General features: G+C 41.3%; 1 protein-coding gene across 2 annotated transcripts in view; it reads left to right on the top strand.

The window, feature by feature from the left end:
* LOC124805071 (carbonic anhydrase-related protein 10-like) overlaps positions 1 to 16,992 on the top strand; it is a 925,040-nt gene extending 908,048 nt beyond the window's left edge. For both annotated transcript variants that reach the window (XM_047265497.1, XM_047265498.1), the window contains one exon: positions 14,468 to 16,992. In XM_047265497.1, the coding sequence (XP_047121453.1) occupies positions 14,468 to 14,502 (35 nt within the window). In that variant the 3' untranslated portion in view covers positions 14,503 to 16,992. The remainder of the gene's footprint in view (positions 1 to 14,467) is intronic.
* Positions 16,993 to 22,509: the final 5,517 nt, after the last annotated feature.

The raw sequence follows: 22,509 nt of genomic DNA, 5'->3' as shown, positions 1-22,509 counted from the left end.
TCCGCTGTGACAGTTTTAGAGTAATCAAAAGAAAGTCTGTGGTCAGTAGCGTGAAAACACCCAGACCGTGAAATGCCAGTCGGAGGTGACTTTAATCTACCGTTTATAGACTGATATGTATACGGATTTAATGCAGAGGAGTACAGGGAGACAATCTTGTGAAGTACTTTTGAACATAAAAGCTGTCTTGAGCAGCTAGCTATACAGTCCATACGCTGTGTAAATACTCGAGACCTTGTAGCTACAAAAAGGCCTGAACTTACCGTCTGCGTCAGCACAGAGACGGAAATTAGTGATCATCATGTCACCACAGTGCCAGTGGTTACTGAAGTAAATAAATCAGCCGAGATGTCTAGGAGAACGTTTCTGCCAGAAACAGCACTTAAGCAGTTGTTAGCATCTCACCTAGACAGGGAATTGACATTATTTTGTTCCAGCAAGTCATCATCATCATTTAAGACTGATTATGCCTTTCAGCGTTCAGTCTGGAGCATAGCCCCCCTTATACAGTTCCTCTGTGATCCCCTATTCAGTGCTAACATTGGTGCCTTTTCTGATGTCAAACCTATTACTTCAAAATCGTTCTTAACCGAATCCAGGTACCTTCTCCTCGGTCTGCCCCGACTCCTCCTACCCTCTACTGCTGAATCCATGAGTCTCTTGGGTAACCTTGCTTCTCCCATGCGTGTAACATGACCCCACCATCTAAGCCTGTTCGCCCTGACTGCTACATCTATAGAGTTCATTCCCAGTTTTTCTTTGATTTCCTCATTGTGGACACCCTCCTGCCATTGTTCCCATCTACTAGTACCTGCAATCATCCCAGCTACTTTCATATCCGTAACCGCAACCTTGTTGATAAGGTAACCGGAATCCACCCAGCTTTCGCTCCCGTACAACAAAGTTGGTCGAAAGATTGAACGGTGCACAGATAACTTAGTCTTGGTACTGACTTCCTTCTTGTGGAAGAGAGTAGATCGTAGCTGAGCGCTCACTGCATTAGCTTTGCTACACCTCGCTTCCAGTTCTTTCACTATGTTGCCATCCTGTGAGAATATGCACCCTAAGTACTTGAAACCGTCCACCTGTTCTAACTTTGTTCCTCCTATTTGGCACTCAATCCGTTTATATTTCTGTTCCACTGACCCTACTTTCGTTTTGGAGATGCTAATCTTCATACCATAGTCCTTACATTTCTGATCTAGCTCTGGAATATTACTTTGCAAACTTTCAATCGAATCTGCCATCACAACTAAGTCATCCGCATATGCAAGACTGCTTATTTTGTGTTCACATATCTTAATCTCACCCAGCCAGTCTATTGTTTTCAACATATGATCCATAAATAATATGAACAACAGTGGAGACAGGTTGCAGCCTTGTCTTACCCCTGAAACTACTCTGAACCATGAACTCAATTTATCGTCAACTCTAACTGCTCCCGGACTATCCATGTAAAGACCTTTAATTGCTTGCAAAAGTTTGCCTCCTATTCCATAATCTTGTAGAACAGACCATAACTTCCTCCTAGGAACCCGGTCATATGCCTTTTCTAGATCTATAAAGCATAGATACAATTCCCTGTTCCACTCATAACACTTCTCCATTATTTGCCGTAAGCTAAAGATCTGGTCCTGACAACCTCTAAGAGGCCTAAACCCACACTGATTTTCATCCAATTGGTCCTCAACTAATACTCGCACTTTCCTTTCAACAATACCTGAGAAGATTTTACCAACAACGCTGATTAAAGAGATACCTCTATAGTAGTTACAATCTTTTCTGTTTCCATGTTTAAAGATTGGTGTGATTACTGCTTTTGTCCAGTCTGATGGAACCTGTCCCGACTCCCAGGCCATTTCAATTATCCTGTGTAGCCATTTAAGACCTGACATTCCACTGTATTTGATGAGTTCCGACTTAATTTCATCCACCCCAGCCGCTTTATTGCCCTGCAATCTATTGACCATTTTTTCCACTTCCTCAAATGTGATCCTATTTCCATCATCATTCCTATCCCATTCTACCTCGAAATCTGAAACATTACTGATCGCATTTTCACCTACATTGAGCAACTCTTCAAAATATTCCCTCCATCTGCCCAAGGCATCCACAGGATTCACCAGCAGTTTTCCTGACCTGTCCAAAATACTTGTCATTTCCTTCTTACCTCCCTTTCGAAGACTGCTAATTACACTCCAGAATGGTTTTTCCAGCAGCTTGACCCATAGTCTCCAACCTGTTTCCAAAGTCTTCCCACGATTTCTTCTTGGATGCTGCAATTATCTGTTTGGCTTTGTTTCTTTCTTCAACATAACTTTCTCTGTCTACCTGGGTTCTGGCTTGTAGTCATTTTTGATACGCCTTCTTTTTCCTTTTACAGGCTGCCTTGACTGTATCAGTCCACCAAGCTGTTTGCTTCATCCTACTTTTACACACTAGTGTTCCAAGACATTCTTTAGCCACTTCTAGTACTGTGTCCCTGTACCTTGTCCATTCCTTTTCCAATGACTGTAATTGACTACATTCAACTAACTGGTACCTTTCTGAGATCGCTGTTATGTACTTGTGCCTGATTTCCTTATCCTGAAGTTTCTCCACTGTTATCCTCCTACATATGGACCTGACCTCCTGCACTTTCGGCCTCACAATCCCAATTTCACTGCAGATTAAATAATGATCAGTGTCATCAAAGAATCCCCTGAATACACGTGTGTCCCTCACAGCCTTCCTGAATTCCTGATCTGTTATTATATAGTCAATGACAGATCTGGTTCCCCTGCCTTCCCAAGTATACCGGTGAATGTTCGTATGTATAAAAGAGGAGTTTGTGATTACTAAGCCCATACTGGCACAGAAATCCAAGAGTTGTTTCCCGTTCCTGTTGGCCTCCATATCCTCTCCAAATTTACCCATAACCTTTTCATACCCTTCTGTTCGATTTCCAATCCTGGCGTTAAAATCACCCATGAGCAGAACACTGTCCTTGTCCTTTACTCTAACAACTACATCACTGAGTGCCTCATAAAAACTATCCATCTTATCTTGATCTGTCCCTTCACAATGCGAATATACTGACACAATCCTAATTTTCTTGCTAGACACTGTCAAATCTATCCACATCAGTCGTTCGTTTACATACCTTATTGCAACTACGCTGGGTTCCATTTCTTTCCTGATGTAAAGCCCTACACCCCATTGTGCTATTCCTGCTTTGACTCCTGACAGGTAGACCTTGTATTCTCCCACTTCCTCTTCTTTCTCACCCCTTACCCGAATGTCACTAACAGCTAAAACGTTCAGCCCCATCTTACTTGCAGCCTCTGCCAGCTCTACCTTCTTCCCAGAGTAGCCCCCATTGATATTAATAGCTCCACATCTCATTACCATTTGTTTGCCAAGTCGTATCTTTGGAGTCCCTGGTTTGTCAGTTAGAGGTGGGACTCCGTCACCTCCAAAGGTCCGAGGCATTTTGCTCTGATTGTTGCCAGCATCATATTTAAAGTACCAGGGAAGCAGGTTGATAGCCTTACTTGCCCCGAGTCCTATTGGGTTTTACCCCTAACGGCTGAGGGACTAACCAGTGGATTTGGTAGTCTTTGCCGTATGAGCACAAAGGTGACCACGACTAAGAATATGCCCGAGATGCCCAGCCTTATTCCAAAGTAACTGGTATCCCGACTGTCGGGACCACTTACTTGGGCACTCATACGTTGCCCGTGGTTCATGAACTAGGACATGACTACAGGAACCCACACCATGTTCCAGTAAGATGTAAAGGAAATTTGGACATAGTTTAAACAGACGGAAAATCGTAGCCTGGAGAAATACGTGACCTTAAAAGTGGATTAGGTATGAGGAAGACCCGCCGTGGTGTTATAACGAAATTCCGAAAATGATGAAGAAGCAAAGGCTGTTGCACTCTTCGGTTCAAAAGGGAATGCCCAAATGACGACAGGCAAAAGCTGGTTGAGATTCGTGCATGTGTAACAAGATCTTGAAGCGTTCAACTCCTACCACTGTCATACCCTGGCAGAAGATCTGGCCGAGAACCCGAGAAACTTCCGGTCCTGTGTAACATCGGTAAGCGGGACTAAGGCTTCCATTCAGTCTCCCGTTGACCAGTCTGTATTCTCAGTTCTAATATAATAAATTTCCTAGAGACGAAAAAGCTTCTGTCCTCGAATCAGCACGGTTTTGGAAAGCTTCGCTCGGGCGAAACTCAATATGCCCTTTTCTCACATGATATATTGCGAGCTATGGATGATGGACAACAGGCAGATTCCACATTTCTAGATTTCCGAAAAGCAATTGACACGGTGAACCATGAAAACTGTTATCAAAAGTACAAGCCTGTGGAATAGGTTCCCAGATATGTGAGTGGCTTGATAACTTCTTAAGTAATACGTTGTCCTAGACGGCTAGTGCACATCAGACTTAGTAGAGCCCTAGGAAAGTGTGATAGGAGCGCTATTATTCTCGATGCATATAAATGATTTGGTGAAGAGAGTGGGCAGCAGTCTCCAGTTGCTTGCTGATGATGGCGTGCTGTACCGGAAGACATCGTCATTGAATGTCCGTAGGAGGATATAAGATAGACAAGATTTCTGGTTGATGTGGTGAATGGCAGCTAGTTCTCAACGCGGGAAAATGTTAATGGAGTAAGAAGGAGAAACAACCCAGTAATGTTCGAATACAGCATTAATGGTGTCCTGCTTGACAGAGTCACGTCGGTTAATTGTCTGGGCGTAACGTGTCAAGGCGGTATGAAATGGAACGAGCATGTAAGAATTGTGGTAGCGAAGGCAAATTTTCGACTTTGGTATATTGGGAGAGTTTTGGAAAAGTGTGGTTTCTTCTTTCAAGGAGGCCGCCCATAGGACGTTAGTGTGACCTATTCTTGTTTACTGTTGGACTGTTTGGGATCGGCAACATGTCAGATTAAAGAAAGACATCGAAGCAGTTCAGAGACGGGCTGCTAGATTTGTTACCGGTAGGTTCGAACTACACGTAAGTGTTACGGAGATGCTACAAGGCTCAAATGGGAATCCTGGAGGCTAGGCAACGAATTTTTGAGCAACACTATTGAGAAAATTTAGAGAACCGGCATTTGAAGCTGACTGCAGAAAGATTCTGCTACCGCCAACATGCCTTTCATACGGAAGCATATAGATAGTCGTTTTCCCTCTCACTACGTACGTGTGGGGGACGGAAGGAAATGAATAGCCGTGCAGTGGTTCAAAAATGGATCAAATGGCTCTGAGCACTATGGGACTTAACATCTGTGGTCATCAGTCCCCTAGAACTTAGAACTACTTAAACCTAACTAACCTAAGGACATCACACACATCCATGCCCGAGGCAGGATTCGAACCTGCGACCGTAGCAGTCGCGCGGTTCCGGACTGAGCGCCTGAACCGCTAGACCACCGCGGCCGGCCCGTGCAGTGGCTTGTGGAGTATGTATGTAGACAAAAATATAGAAACATCCAAGACGGAGCACCTTACCATGCCTAATACGGTGCAGGAAAACCGTTGACATTCCAAACAGCTTCCAATCGTCTCGAGCTGATAAACAGAGAACCTGTATGGTTTGCAAGCGAAACTTCTTGAAAAGTATTGACAAGTTAAGGCAACGATTTTGGGGTGGATAGCCATCACGCACGCTTCTCTCCAGAATGGGCCACCGTTGTTCATCAAAATTGACTGTGGAGGCCTGGAGAGATGCAATAATTCATCTTCGTGATCCCAAAACTAGTGCTGGACGACATGAACTGTATGAACATAGGCTCTGCAGTTTTGGAACACAGCATCACATCTGGAGAACAAATATTACACAATGGGAGGGATCTCATCTGTCGAAATGGTCATATAATCCACGGCAGCAGTACGACCTGTGCTCCATGGAATATCACGATACGGCTGTCCAAATTATCACCGAAAACCCGCCACGTTTCTCTCTTGGGATTTAAATTTCTCCAGAATTGGAAGCGTTGTAAAGCGGGTCATCCGACCAAATGACATTTTCCATTGCTGCATAGTCAGGATTTTATGGCTTCGTCACCGTGTCTTTTCCCCTACGGACACTTACATCGCTGAAGAGTATTCTTGGGATTCTAGGTCGCCCTTCGAGTGGTTTCGGTGCTGAGAGGGTTCACGAGTGTGACATACAGTTCTGGAGGGACGTCTCGAGCTGTCTTATTTTTCCTCACAGTCCACATCAAGGAGCGTCTGTCACGACCACTTAGGGGATGATCTTTTTTCACTTTCCTCGTGTGTGGTATTTTCTTCGATATGGTGCCTGTTAAAACAGCAAACACTGATGTGGACTGACAATGCAGCCAGTCCACAGTGACGGGTAGCCGAAAGAAAGGCACGCGTACACACACACCGACTGGCGTGAATTCTGGAACAGGATAACTATTGAATGGTAGCAAGAAAAGTACGTAGCTGCTTTATACTTAACTTTTAATCTTTGTTGGTTTACAACGTTCTTCTTGAGACATTTCCTACGATGTCAAACTATGTAAGGCTAATGGCGCCTTGCTAGGTCGTAGCTATGGACTTAGCTGAAGGCTATTCTAACTGTCTCTCGGCAAATGAGAGCAAAGGCTTCGTCCGTATAGTCGCTAGCAATGTCGTCGTACAACTGGGGCGAGTGCTCGTCCGTATCACGAGACCTGCCTTGTGGTGGCGCTAGGTCTGCGATCACACAGTGGCGACACGCGGGTCCGACATGTACTAAATCGACCGCGGCCGATTTAAGCTACCACCTAGCAAGTGTGGTGTCTGGCGGTGACACCACAAACACTTTGGTTATGTTGGTGACGGAAATACCAACCATATGCGCACAATCAATCTCACCACATTCTGATTCATTTCCTCCGGAATAATGAACTCGCTATACATGACTATGACTGATACTTCATATCATATTGAGGGCGTTGTGCACGCGCTGTTCGTGGTCAGACACATGCGTGCCTCAGCCAGACTCGGCTAGTATCAGTATTTATGTTCAAGCTTGCGTTTTTCGCGGGATTTCCATTATTTTGTACATCTCCTGTATCTGCCAGACTAAGAACTGAACTATTACAGATTATGGAATACTGAAGACGTTATATAGGTACTGAGGGGGCTTCTGTGAATGATCTCAAGATTTATATTACGTTCGTCTGTGGCTCCATGCAGGTAAATGTAGCTGTCATCTACCAAGCTCCCACCACTTTTTTTTTTTGGTCAGTTTTCTGCCTTATTTGATGCGGCCGGCCACGAATTCCTCTCTTGTGCCAACCTCTTCATCGCTTAGAAGCACTTGCAACCTACGTCCTCCATTATTTTCTAGAGGTGTTCCAATCTCTTTCTATTGTTTTTTACGTCCTCCATTATTTTCTAAAGGTGTTCCAATCTCTTTCCATAGTTTTTGCCTTCTACAGTTCTCTCTAATACCATGGAAGTTGTTGCCTGATTTCTTAACGGTTGTCCTATCCTCCTGTGACTTCTCCTTGTCAGTGTTTTCCACACATTCCTTTCCTCTCCGACTCTGCACAGAACCTCCTTATTTCTTACCTTATCAGTTCACCTAATTTTCAACGTTCGTCTGTAGCACCACATCTGAAATGCTTCGATTCTCTTCTGTTCCGGTTTTCCCACAGTCGATGTTTTACTACCTTATAATACTGTGCTCGAAACGTTCATTCTCAGAAATTTCTTCCAAAAATTAAAGCCTGTGTAGTAGACTTCTCGTGTCCAAGAATGCCCCATTAGCCAGTGACAGTCTCCTTTAATGTCCTCCTTCCACCGTATTTCATAGGTTATTTTGCTGACTAGGTAGTAGACTTTCTTAACTTCATCTACTTCGTGACCACCAGTATTGATGTAAGGTTTTTCGCTGTTCTCATTTCCGCTGCGTCTAATTTGTTTCTTATTTCCTCGATTTACTCTTAATACATCTTCTGTACTGACTAGACTGTTCATTCCATTCAGCAGATCATGCAATTCTTCTTCAGTTTCACTCAGGACGGCGATGTCATTAGCGCATCTTATCATTGATATCTTTTCACCTTCAATTTTAATTCCACTCCTGAACCAGCCTTTAATTTCCGTCATCGTTTCTTCGATGTACAGATTGAAGACTAGGGCCGAAAGACTGCATCCCTATCTTTTCTGAAGCCAAACTGATCGTCATCTAGCACATCCTAAATTTTCTTTTCAATTCCTCAGGATATCATTCTTGTCAGCAACTTGGATGTATGAGCTGTTAACTTGACTGAGCGATATCTCGCGCTTGTCAGCTCTTGCAGTCTTCGTAATTGTGTGGATGAAGTTTTTCCGAGAGTCGGATGGTATGTCGCCAGACTTATACATCCTACACACCAACGTCAATAGTCGCTTTGTTGCCACTTCCTCCAATGACTTTAGAAATTCTGATGGAAAGTCAACTATCTCTTCTGCCTTATTTGATCGTAAGCCCTCTAAAGTTCTCTTGAAATTCTGATTCTAATACTGAATCCACTGTCTCCTCTAAATCGACTGCTGTTCCTTCTTCTATCACATCGGACAAACCTTCCTCCTCATAGTAGCCTTCAATGTATTATTTCCAGCTACCCCCTCTCTCCTCCAAATTTAACGGTGGGATTCCCGTTGCGTTCTTAATGTTACCGCTTTTGCCTTTAATCTCATCGAAAGGAATTTTGACTTCCCTATAAGCTGAGTCAGTCCTTCCGACAGTAATTTCTTTTTCGATTTCTTCATATTTTTCATGCGGTCATTTGGTCGTTATTTCTGTCAGAAATACAATGGATACACATTTTAACTGTATCCACCCCTACTCCAATTCGTCATTTCTGCTAGAGATTCTATTGTTTGCTCTTCTGCACGACCATTCCACTCCTCGCGGCACGTTATCTGTACCCGCACCACCACGTTCCTCTAAATTTTTGTTATAAATTGTTTTATTTATTCCTATTTGTAAAATTTTATGCATGTTACCACCGCGTTTTATTACGATGTCCATACTTCAGCTGTTGACGAATTACATGTGTACAGGTTCTTCGCTGCCTAACAGTCCACAGTCGCACGGTTAATCATTGCCATAATGCAAGTCCAATTCCGGCTTAGTTGTTTGAGACTCAGTCTACCACGCGCAACCTACAACATGTGTGCCACGGATGTTTCCCTTGCTGGTTCTACGTCTGCCCCACACACAGGTGTTATAATATTTTTATGCTTTTTATTAAGGCGACAAAAAGGTCTTGACAAGCTACCTTACCTTCACTTTTATCCTAATTGCTGTTGGTTTATCATAACGGTCAGCCAGGTATACTACAAGTGGTTCCTTGTTATGGGGTCATCGATTTTCCTAATTTTTCATCAAAAGGAGTCGCATGATTCTTGGTATGAAACTCGGGATGAATGTCTGACGTTATGAGTCTCTAGTACAACATAGGACAGGTGACGTTTTTAAAAACATCGCGTACCCTATATATCGACATTTAGGCAATATCATTATCGACCTTCGACGTATAAAGATGAAATATTGATGTGTTGATTTACCGACGCAAGAAATAACGATGTACTGGCCTATAAAAATATCTGCTGCTTCTTGCAAATATACTGCCTGGTTTAGAGCTATATATTTAAGTACTGATTTATTATTAAGCTCTATACATTAACAAGCTGGCAGCCTGCTTACCCCCCGTAGAACAAGAATTGGAAGAAAAGCGACGCGCGTTCACGCTTAGCTGTAACCACTTTGCTAACAATGATAACTGCATATAAATGGCAGAATAAAAGGTGTCCGATGGATCCGTAATTCGGGTTCGTTACATGTTGGATCTGTCCGGAATACTTCATGCCGACTCCCCTGTTTTCATCATTTCTAGCAGTTGTAGCATCAAAGTTGCGTGGTGAAGTTAAACGTTGCAATTCCTGCTGATATCGGCGAGCGCCGATTACGTCATCATTTCTCCTCACACGTCTCCGACCACCGCAAAGATCAATCTTGTGATATAGATTTTTTCATCATTTTTAGCAGCTGTTTTTGAAGAATGCAGATGTGAAGAAATAGCACTCCGGTTGCTTTAAAAATTGTTTCTAACGCAACTAGTGTGTTATTTCTTCACATCGGAAATCTTACTTTCCACTCACACCGCCATCCTACAGTGCAATCGGATTTCTTCTCTGTGCCACCTTCCTCACGCAGTGAAAGTAAAATTATGTTCTACTACAATTTCAAGAGAACAATTTGGAATATTTACCAAAAATTGCGAAAAAATGTAATGTAAAATAAACATATCGGCACTCGATACTGCCATTTAGATGTCGATGTATCGATATATTTATGTAAGAGTTAGCCTATTTTTATCGGTATTTTTGTAGAAATTTAGATGTATCGATCTGTAGATATTTCATCGACATTTCTGGTACAACACCACCAATTATCTGTCCTAAGTACTGCCATAGTATACAGTCACCGCTTTCGCATTTGCTTAATGGTGAGTTATTCTTAAGTGCATCAGTAGTTGTAGTAGGTTGCTGTCATTCACTTCTGTAGAACCCGCAGACCTTACATGCGGCAAATACTGTTAAAGTTCTTTTTTTTACAGGCTTTAGGCATACACTTTAATGACTATAAATATTTTTTACACTAGGTATCATGACCTCATGTGTTCTATTATTTTACTAATGACAACAGCTCATAAAGGATCAGTATTCCGGATTTGCATCTGAACTATGGGACATCGTAGCTTCCCCATTGTTTCAAGGCTAATGGTATGAAAAATGGTTCTTAAAATATGTTTTCACAGTTTTGCCGACGAGTGTTTGAAAAATATTTTCAAGAATTTTTATTAATCTTCTTCCCTTTTTGTAAAATCCTATTCTAAGAAAAATTGAGGTTTAATTAACTGTACACCACCTGAGGATGTCCTGTAACGGTGCGAAACCCGCAGTGTTCCGAATGAAGGACTGCACAGCAGCTAAAGCGGCTTGAAGAGTCTTCATTGAATGTGAATCCCATCAGTTCATAACACCGTTTGTAATAAAAAGGATTGGGTTTGAAGATTCTTCAGTATCTATAATGTTATTTTACTGAAGTGCTGCAAAGATATATCAATAGTAATGAAATCTCCGTGACACAACAAATGTATTGTGATTTTTCACGATTTTCTGACACAAATAAAGAACGGAAAGTTCTACGTCTAAAATGCTAGAAGAGTCGTGTCAAACATTATCTGTATTTTAGACGACAGAAAAAATGACCATAATAACGGTAAGCTGTAGACGTCTGTTATTATCTATATGTACATTTAAATCCATACCTCGCAGCTTGCTTACTGTGTGTGGCGGCTTATATGTACTTCTGCTACCTCTTGTCGTTTCCGATCTTTCATGTTTCATTCGCGAATGGTGTCTGGAAGGCACGACTGTGACTAATCCTACTTATCAGCGCCAATTTCTATGAATTCTTCGCCTTGTACTTTTCGCAATACGTAGGCCTATGTGGTAGGAAATAAAGTGTCGCTCGACTGTTCTGCTGAGGGTGCGCTTTCGGAATTTACAGAACAAAATTCTCCCTTAGGAACAGTGCCTCTCCTCTCTGTTAGGTCCTGTCACTGGAGTAGGGCGAGCACCAGCAACGCTGTCGCTCTTACTAAACAAATCAGCGACGGAACGCGTCGATCTTCGTTATTCACTTTCTGTTCTATTGATCACATCTTGTACGGGCACAAAACTGACAGGTAGCATTCCAGAATCGCTCGGTTTTCGTTCTCGGTTGAATTAATTTTATACTAAGATTCTTCCAGTTAACCTACAGTTAGTTTAATGTTGTTGTTTCACTCTAAGTTGCTGCATACGGTAACTGTAAGGTATTTGGTGGTTGTTACTGCCTCCAGTGATTTTCGTCAATAGTTCAATCGAGTATTAATGTACCTGTACAACTGTTTTGCGAAATACGCTACATTCATTTACTTCCATCGTCAACCACTCTTCCCTGCAACAATCGCCGATCCTCTGCAGCTCACTATTTCACCAAAATCTTCTGGAGAAAAAACATTCCAGTAAAAAGCAGCATTGTCTGTGAACTCAGGTGGAACCTCTGCCGTTCTCCATTTGATCAGTTACATGCCCTGTCAGTACAAAAGATTTCGAGTCTCGCTTAAAAAGAAACAGAGAACAGTTAAAGAAGGCAGTTTTAATGTTTCAGATGTTTTAATTAATCTCCTCCCACCTAATTTCAAAGAACAGAACATTCGTACAAGTCACGCGGTTTGAGGCGCCACGTAACGGATTGCGCGGCCGCTCCCGCCGGAGTTTCGAGTCCTCCCTCGGGCATGGGTCTGTGTATTGTTCTAGCATAAGTTAGTTTAAGTAGTGTGAAAGTCTAGGGACTGATGAACTCAGCAGCTTGGTCCCTTAGGAATTGAAACATACAAATATTCGTAAAACGATGAGAAAATCGCAGAAAAAGCCTTCCTCGAGATGTTGTTGAAGTCACGTGTCACATTGACTTGATTGCTGGTTATGACGTCAAAGTGATGACCACGTAAATTGATGCTGTTTGTCGTTTTGTGGTGTGTTAGTACTGACAAGACCGAGTATCGTCACCTGTAATGATATTTTCCAGAAAAGCGTTCTACATTTCAGTCACGTCGCAGCACGTGTCGTTGCCTTTTTTCTGGAGTCAGTTTGTGTGGGACAAACTTTTCAGATTTTTCTCTTCTGGCAAACGTTCTGGAGAATGTCATGAACACTCATGGATTTTTCCCCACTGTGATTTGTACCACAACGACGTTGGCACGCTCTGGCCACTCATCAACTACTTAGCACTGCCTGCCTGGCCGAATACACGAGGTTTCTTTTCTACCGTTGTAACATAAAGCATTTTAGCTGTCCAGGAAATGTTCCATCTCAAAAATCACGTCATTTTTCTGGAAATTCCTGTCAAGCAACGGTTTACTCCCCCAAGGAAAGATGAAGATATCACTTGGTACCATGTCGGGAGAATACAGATGGTGACGGAACGTCTGTCAACCCTAAGAAGCCACATGTATGACTAGGTCCTGTCCAGAATGGCCTGCGAATTTGTCCTCAATCAAAAACACCCCCTCGGACAATATCCTACAACGTTTAATCTTGGTAGCCTGCCGTAATGTCCTGTATATGTTTCACTGGTGCACTACTCTGACGGTTTGCTCTTGCGAGATGTAATCTGTTAGCATCACACCATAGCAGTCAAAAATGCTCTGAGAATGACAGTGTCTGATGATGGTTTTCTTCAACTATTTAGGCGGTGATAATACCCATGTTTTTCTACCTCTGTTGCCTCGGTGTCATAGAAATCCACCCGGCACCCGTCCACGGCTAACGAAGTCATATTGATTGGTCTCATACAATCTACAACATTGCCACTGTTAAATCGCCTCGGCGGGTTATCTGAGTGTGTGTGTACCTGTCGCGAACCAAGCGGCAGACGACCTTTGTCATTTTCGAAATATCGTGTGAGATGTTGAGAGCCGACCCACGATTTACACAGTTGTAATGCTGTCACCTAGACTGCTTAAAGCTTTTCTTCTAACACGACTGCCTCTCGGTTTCTCTTCTCTCCGTCACTCAGACTTGTCTGACCACACTAGAGACGTCTACGTCATCTATAAGTGGCAATCAAATAAAAATGAGTCAGATGCAAACAATTAAGTAAACTGTTTACTATCGTAAATGCCATATCTGTTAAGGTATTTATCCCGCTGTGACACGACGGGAAGTGCCTTCATGGAAAAATGGTTGCGGCTGCCTACGGAAACATGAATGTAACCCGGCCGTGCATCTCTTCGCCCAAAGCAAGTAACCAGCCACGAATGTCTACCTTCAAGGCCCAAAAGTATGCAAATCTCATGGCAAGGAGTCGAGACTATATGGAAAATATCTGCAGCATAGTCCAAACAACATTGCCAAAATGTGGACGGGCATATTGTTGGCAGGCGGTTTCGACTACGCTACAGCTATTTCTACCGAGAACTTTGCATTCAGATTCCAAGCTCATTGCATTCTGCAGCGAATCAAGATTTTACGGTAGTCTGAGGCCCGTGTAACACAATATTTGTTCGTATGATTGCATTTGTTTGCATGTTGTGTATGCATGCCAATGACAGTTGTGTATGCATGGCCATTGCAATTGTTTATTGTGTGTTGGAACAAACTGTGAAACTCTGCAACTATTTGAATGTTAATGCGCAGTGTATGTTCATCATTTAGGATCTTAGATTACGTTTTAAAGTAAAAATAATGTCATATGTTGAGCGGTTAGCAATCTGCAGTTGATGGCTATCATGCAGTGCTTCAAATTAGATTCTTGTTTCTCACTCACAGTACTTGAAAGAGTGTCCGGTTTCTAGTTGTTCATTCATCTTTTACGATCACTATTGTCGATCTTTCTCATAGCTTAGCTTCGTGGCTTTCATTTGTTTCAGCGAACACCTGGAGGGACCTGAAGCAGCAAGACTGAGGACAACGCGGCGCTCACCGGCGCATGCGCTACGGTGCGGCGGCCGGCGCAGTTATGCTGCTCCACCTGCTTGTACCTCTAAACCTGGAGGAGGAGAAACAGCCATACACCACGTTGACCGATATTTGTTTCTGTTTTAATTAGAACTGGTGAAATGTTTTATCTTGACTACCACGAGCAAAGTGTTTCTTCTCAGGAAAGATTCTCGATACGAAATATCTTGCATATAAACACAATTCAGAAAATTTTAATTCCGTTACAGTCCCACTGTGAAGCTGGACGCAGTGGAACAGAAAAATTCACTCGTGATTACTACTGCTTGATAGGAAGCTATCACAGTACTGAAAAACATCCGCTTCCATGAAAAACATTTCAAGACTAATTTCAATACTACCTTTCTCTATAAGCAACAATACTTGTTATTACGAAAAGGTAGTAGAATATCTCTGCGTACGACACCGAAGAAAGTGACTACTAATCACTTGACATTGAACAAAATGAACCTTCTTTCAAAACATTTATGTTCTCTCTGATCAAACACAGTACATCAATGAGTGAATAGCTCACAATAATTTTTGTCTTTCACCGAAAATTTTATGCTGCTCACACTGCTAGTGCTACATTTTGGATACAACGTGTAACCACCGCCGAAAAGTCCTATAGCCCTGCTGCGAGTATACAAAACTCGAAATTACTAATCAATTTTTTGTGTTAAATTGTCTGGACAAACACAACAATTTAACATGTACGTTTCGTACGGATAATATATGCGGTCAACTGTGATGTGTAAGTCTAACATTTGCGAAAATTCATAAGAAAGCGCCTTGTTTTACAATCAGTGTTGTAAATATCTTTCCCCATGAGAAATGATGAAATATTGGAATGTTCTTGACACAAATGCGAAAAAAGGAATCCTTATAAAATATACAGAAGTATATTAATTTCACTAACAATTTTTTTTTTTTACTTTAAGTGAAAGGATGAGCTTTCTCGGAAGAGACTTCATCTCTCTTTTAGTTTAATTTTATCTTACGACTCTTAGTCCTTTGTTACCCCTTACTACATTTTTGAAGTAACGTGTTCACTGTATCTCTGGCGATATTATTAGGTTTTATTCTTCTTAACCACATATGTCTGTCGAATATGAAGTTGAAGCACTTATTGTTTCACAATATGTATACTAAACCGTTCCGTAACTTTGTGTACAACAAGATCTACATACTGTCACCCAACATTTTCAACATAGCACATAAGGCTACGTGTGGCAACATCTTACGTTTCTAACTGTGTCACCTAAATTCACGTTTTAGGACACAGGGAAGAATTGAGGCATATGCTTAAACTGTTTCTGTTCTCCAAGGAAACAGATTCGATGCCAGCAACCATATGCAAGAATGTCAAAAATTTCCGTTATTAGTCTTCCATAATTTCATCATCACTCACCTCTAATTTGGTTAATATAATCAATAACATAAATCCCCTACTACTTATTGTTTGTCCTAGTTTAATGATTAACGACAAGAGGGATGGACATACGATTAAACTTTAATATTAAATTTTTTGTCAGTTTACAAATATATTTGTGTCAGCAAATGACTCAAGGCCCTAGAGTTACTTGTCTTGATACTATATATCTAGACGAAATTAAATTATGGAAAAGATCCTACACATGTTGCTAGAGTCCACAACATCACAACCAAATGCAGAACAGCTAAACATCTGGGGCTCAGGCTTCCACCTATTCGAATAATTTCAATTTATTCCATAACTTATTTCTAAAATCTATCGACTTGAATTTAATCTTCGATATATCCTTAACTGGAAACCAGCAACGCCTATAACCAAAGTTGAAAAATACTAAATTTTACTGGATTTCATAATTATTCTTACATCACACAAGTATCAAAGTTCTAAAAATATTCTTGTGTTACCTTGTCAACGGGAGCATTCTGCAAACCAGAGTGATTCTTGTTAAATTGCTTTACAGTTATTTGATACTTATATTTACCTTATAAATTGTTAAAAGTTTATCTGTTTTGGGAAAATTACATTCCTTTGTTTACATTCAGAAATTAACATAACATATTTAAATTTTTTGCTTTTATTGCTTTTTTCTCATATTTGGGCGAAAGAAGAGACTTTTGACTCTGACATTGATGAGGGAAATCTGAGCGATCTTCTCTTCCTGAAACCTGTCTATGCGTGTTTCTATATGACATAATCCAGTGTTATTCTACAATAAAGAATTGTCAACATTCAATATACATTCCACTGAACTTATTTCGTCTAATCCAATGACAATAATAAAGTACTTCTGTTTGCATGAATATTTTCTATGAATTGCCGACTGAACGAACTCTCCATTTATGCTTTATAGTGAGAGTTCGTTGAGAATGGTATGCTATATATTCTCTATTGACAAATATGTGCTTCATTAAATTCCTATATGTAAATAAGTGAATACTTACAAAGCTTTGTAGTGCACTAATATTTTCAAGAGTCTGCAGTTGTCTAGAATTTATACCATTAATAAACAATTTTTTCTAATGAAACATGTATGTTGATGTTTTGCATTTTCTTGTATATATTTTTCCTGCCATTAACTTGCAGTCAATCTTCATTATTTCCACATAGCAGAAATACTATATGATGGAGTAACAGAGAGGAGCATGAAAGATTAGTTTCCTTCTTACTAACTTTATTCAGCCCCCTCTCTTCCTTCTCTCTCCTACTCTTTCTTTCTCTAGGTACAGGGTCGGTGGTGCGTCTCCCATACGCTATCTGGATATCTGGAAGCTGTATTGGCAAAGTATTGTTTTTAACTGGCCTTCGACCACGTCAGACATTACAAAACGGTGTCACCTTAATATAAATGACTAAAACGATACCAAGTCTCCGATATCGAGTCTTTACTACCTCCTAGAGACGATATTGTCGAATAACTACAAAATCATGTAGTATGTTGTCTCACGGATAACCTCACGTTGGAATTTAAATTGTGGCTGACTCATTATGCTGTCCCAACTAAGCAATGAATCCCTACTTTTGTTAGCTAAAAAACTGCATTCACTTTGGCGTTTGCAGTCATTAATAAATACAGATAATGGGCGCAGCAGCTACAAGAATGTAATATATGTACATCATACTTACTTTTACTTGCCCAAAACGTGTCTTTTTGAGATCATAGCTAAGCTGATTCCACTTATCCTTTACAAAACAAAAACAACGTCTTTCTATCCACACTATGACTGAAAGAAAATAAATTTGCGATGGCTATAAAAATTATCATCTCGGAGATCCTGTCCTTGGCTAATATGCTTTGAGATAAAGTGAGCTATGGTAGATAAATGTTCGCTTGGGTCCATTAGAACATATCAGTATCAGGTGTGCATAGTGATTTATGAAAATCAAACTACCTCCCGGGCAGAAATGCTGCGTATAGATTGAACTGTGGGAGGCACTCGGTTGATCGTTGATTACATTCACAACCAAAGCATCTGGTGTAGCAGCAAAGTGCTCCCTAAGAAATGTATCAGTCTCCACTAGCATTATCAATAATTTATTGCCCTTCATTTGTCTCTTGGAGTCTTCACCATATCGAATGAATTGTGGTTTAACAGCTTTCAATACCACTTCTTAAGGCAGACTCCTCCCTCACAATAAATAATAACAAAAGTAAATTACACTCACATACGGACACACACACACACACACACACACACACACACACACGCATGCGCCGCTAAAAATGTCTTTCTAAAAGAATTCAATGCCTAGGTAATACCTAATTTGCTGATATCTGCAAACCTCATGTTCTGTTTCGAAATTAATGTTGTCAGGTCCCTTGAACTGCCACATCGAAGATGCAGTATTGTCGCTGATCATGCAGATGAGCAATACGTTCTACCTGATGTTTTGCTAGTTTATATTTTATGCCAGATTCTCGGATCGCTTTATCTAGTGTTACCCTAGCAACCGAATCAAATGCGTTCTTTTTTTTTTTAAATATGCAAATGTTACAACTATGTCTTAAGAGTTTGTAACTCTGTGAGGGATTATGGAGTTTGGATTGAGAATCTGTTCTGAGCAATGTCTACGCTTTCTAAATCGACTGACATTCTCCCAAATGGCTATCAATTGTTGCTGCTAACTTGTTTAATAATACTGATGATAATATTTAATAACCCACTGGCAGCAGAGATATACCTCTGCAGTTATTTACATCATACATATCATCTTTCTGGGGCAAAGGGTGAGTAAGAGCCACTTTCCAGTCTTCCAGAATCTTTACAGTTTCCCATATTTTTGGTTGAGACCATTTCATAAACTCAGCTGTAATGCAGTCTTCTCCACTGGCTTTGTTGTTTTTCGGCGCATTTACTTCTTTTTTAAATTATTCAGCTGCAGGTCCTGGATTTGCTTCTGTGTTTTAATGAAGGTCTGGAAATTCCAGCTTATAGTTCGGTTCGTCACACTTGAAGAGTTATTCAAACCACTTTGTTAGTATTTCACAGTTGTGGATATTGGTTATGCCTATTTCACCATTTTCATCCCTGAAACAAATACATGGAGCTTGGTAGTCCTGTAGATGCTTTTTAAACTTGTGACAGAAGTTTCGTGTCTAATATACTTCCAAACTTGACAGATAAATTGATAAACGTTGGTTCAAAATTGATTAACTCCCTTCATTAACTCTCCTATATCATCCCCACCTCCAGTGCAGCCATGCGTAGCAACAATGCACCCCGTACCTCAAACGACTCGTGGGACTGAGGATAGCTTAACTTTGTTTCTAATATTCTTCCAAATTTAAGAGAGAAATTGATAAACGTTGGTTAACAATTGATGCCTCCACTCCAGACACTCAAGAGTCTCTTCTGCATCATAAACCACCTTCAAAATTACCAAGCGCAGCAAACCACTGTGAAGCACAAGGCAATCTTTCTTTTTCTTCCAGATATGTGAGCCTTAAAAGTACCAGCATGATTATCACACTCTACAGCAGACTGTTTGCTCTTTCGTAACTTCCACTATTGTCGCGCTGGGAAAATGGAACGAATGTACCACTAACGGCGAGGGCGGGTTGTGAGCTGTGTCAAAAGAGCTCATTCTGTAGGAACACTGTTCTCGGCCGCCGCTACCCACTCCAGCACATAGTTGCAATCTGCCAGAAATTTTGAGAACAGGGTGCAGTGCAGTAAAAGATTCATTCCGACAAGCAATTTAGTAAATGCGAAAGTGTCAAATAAATCGTCATTCATGTCCATTTGTAGATATTGCAGGAGAGACACAATGTGTCACGGTGCAGTTTACTGCCGACAGCGTTCGTTTTTGAGAGTCAGCCACTGCACTGGATCCTCTCGCACATACCACGCGAAAAAGGCATGAAGGTGAAACAGGAGAAATTGGAGCTCATACACAATGACCATACACCTTAGTCTCTATTCGTAAAAAATAGGGTCCCCTCTTGTGTTTTATTACGAGTGCCTGGCCGCACCCGTTTATCAATGTGGCACTGTCTTCCTACATCTGTATTTACATACATAAACTGCACACCACCACATGGTGCATGGCGAAAGGTGCCTTGTACCGGTGTTAGTTATTTCGTTTCCTGTTCCACGCTCAAATGGAGCGAGGGAAGAACGACCCGTAGTATCTCTTATCTTTCGTAGTCCAAACGCGACATGTACATCTCAATAGCGCCTTGCGCCATTTGAATTCACGAAGCCCCTCCGTAATACTTGCCTGCTAATCGAACCTCCCGGAAACTAATCTAGCAGCACATCTCTCAGTTGCTTCGATGCCTTCTTTTAATTTGACCTGGTGAGTATACCACAAACTACAGCAGTATTCATGAGTGGGTTGCATTATTGTTCTTTGAACAGTCACCTTTCTATATGTGTTACGCTTAAAAAAAGTAGAACTCTCTCAATAAACCGAACTCGACCATTCGCCTTCTCTACTACCGTCCTTGTTCGGTTTCATATCGCTTTCCAATGACAGTCCCAGATATTTGATAGACGAGGTTGCGTTATCCAGCACACTACAATGCTCTATTCCAACGTTACAGGATTTCTTTTGCTGCTCATTTGCATTAGCTTTCACTTTTCTACATTTATGCGAGCTGCCATTCTTCACACCAACTGTAAATTGTGTCACATTCACTTAACGACACGTTCCCGTACACCGCAGCGTCATCAGCAATCAACTGGAGATTTTATATTTGGCAATGTTAAAAGTGAGTATTACTTGTCATAACTTAGTTTTGGAGGCTGGAATTATTTCTGTGCTCAGGACTCTTTGAGTGAATATGTACACCCCTTCCCCTCTTCCATAGAAAACTTGAGAAAACTGCGACGGGTCTTCAGGCTTTAATAGTTTATAGAATTAAAAGTGTTATGAATATTTGTTGAAATAATTCTCATTTCACGAAAATAATGTAGGTCTGTATTTTGTGTTTACAGTTTTGAGATCGTTTGGTCCCACAAATTACACAGTACAAGTGACACACAGTATGTAGAATAGGTACAGTCAGATGACGGTTACAGTTTGTGTCGGATAACAGCAAGCGCCAGAAGATGCTGAACTGTATGGCTGTATGGTTCACCTGGCGACGACAAGATACGATGGACCCGGAGACAAGGTGCAGGCGACATTGTTAGCTGTTTACCGTCCTGTCATGATGGCCAGGCTCCGGACAAAGGGTTTGTTAACGGAACAGTACGTGATATATCTAAACGTAGTTTTGGTTTGCATCTCAAAGAGCCAACAGGTAGCTCAACGCCTTAAAGTTACATTCAACAGTTGTACAAAGAAGCAAAATCTACGGAATGTACGAGTTATCTGAATTGTGCTGAAAGAAAATCTTTTTTCAATATATAAGTAATTTCTCACATTTGTAGAAACGATAAAGAATTACTGGACTTAAATACCTGAAGTGGACCGGTGTTTAATTTGTGGGTACTTTTTTTTTACATTCAATCATTTTCTGAAAACACAGCTCAATGTCCAACAAACGACACTCAACAACGTAACTTTCGGTTTAAATTAGTTAACAGTAGTCTTGTAACTAGTGTCCATAACGTGCTCTGAGAGAGTGTCTGCGCAGCACAAATTTTCGTTTGTGTTTACTGTTTAGTTTATTCAGACAGAGCGCACATTTAGCAGACAGAACTATCGGCTATGCTACGCTGGAGGGAAGACGGTGTACGTTGCGTGTCCGTCACGATCACCTAGTGAGCGCGAGCGCATGTAACAGTTTCGTCTCACACGAAGAATATCTTCACCGCTGATGTAACACCACAAGTGGATAGCAGTTCGATGATGTCAGTTAAGGTAAGTGCAAAATTTTTCATAAAGTTTCCTTTGAAGTTCTCGTTTCGGTTGTTCTTAAAAAGCACTAGCGCCATGACCTTTCATCTGGGTCTTGTGGTCTTATCGCGCATTCGAAAACATTTCCGAATCTGAGTTCGCTGGATCATAATCTGTCCGCACGTATCATATACAACACATGGTTTTGTGTCTCCCCACAAATCTCAAGACTTTCTTGAAGTAGAATAGACGCAAAATATTTACAATATTACTATGTCCAGGTTTCAGTAAGAATTATGCCCCTAATTTATAATGGGAACTGATTTCCACACAATGACATATTGTTTATGACGACGGAAGTAGGGAAAATTCATAATTTTGGTATTTCAACATTAATTTCATAGAGGCCACAACACATGACCTATTAATCAAAATATCCACGGGTGTACTGCCGGTCTACAGTGTCCAACAGGCACAATATTTCGGCGATCACACATGTCGCCATCATCAGGCGAACTGACGGACTCAGCTACGGTGAACGTGCCGGCACGGAGATCCGTACGCTATGGCTGCTCAGAGGGAACTGGGTTCGGTCGCGGCGGCGGCCGATTTAAATACCCTCCGCCCGCGGCGCGCTCCCTCCGCTGTCCGCGCCCCGCGCCACGGTCGCGCGGTGGAACAGATTGCGACGGCGTC

Source organism: Schistocerca piceifrons, chromosome 7, assembly GCF_021461385.2.
Source record: "Schistocerca piceifrons isolate TAMUIC-IGC-003096 chromosome 7, iqSchPice1.1, whole genome shotgun sequence".
NCBI classification, from domain to species: domain Eukaryota; kingdom Metazoa; phylum Arthropoda; class Insecta; order Orthoptera; family Acrididae; genus Schistocerca; species Schistocerca piceifrons.
This window is presented reverse-complemented; position numbering and strand designations above follow the sequence as displayed.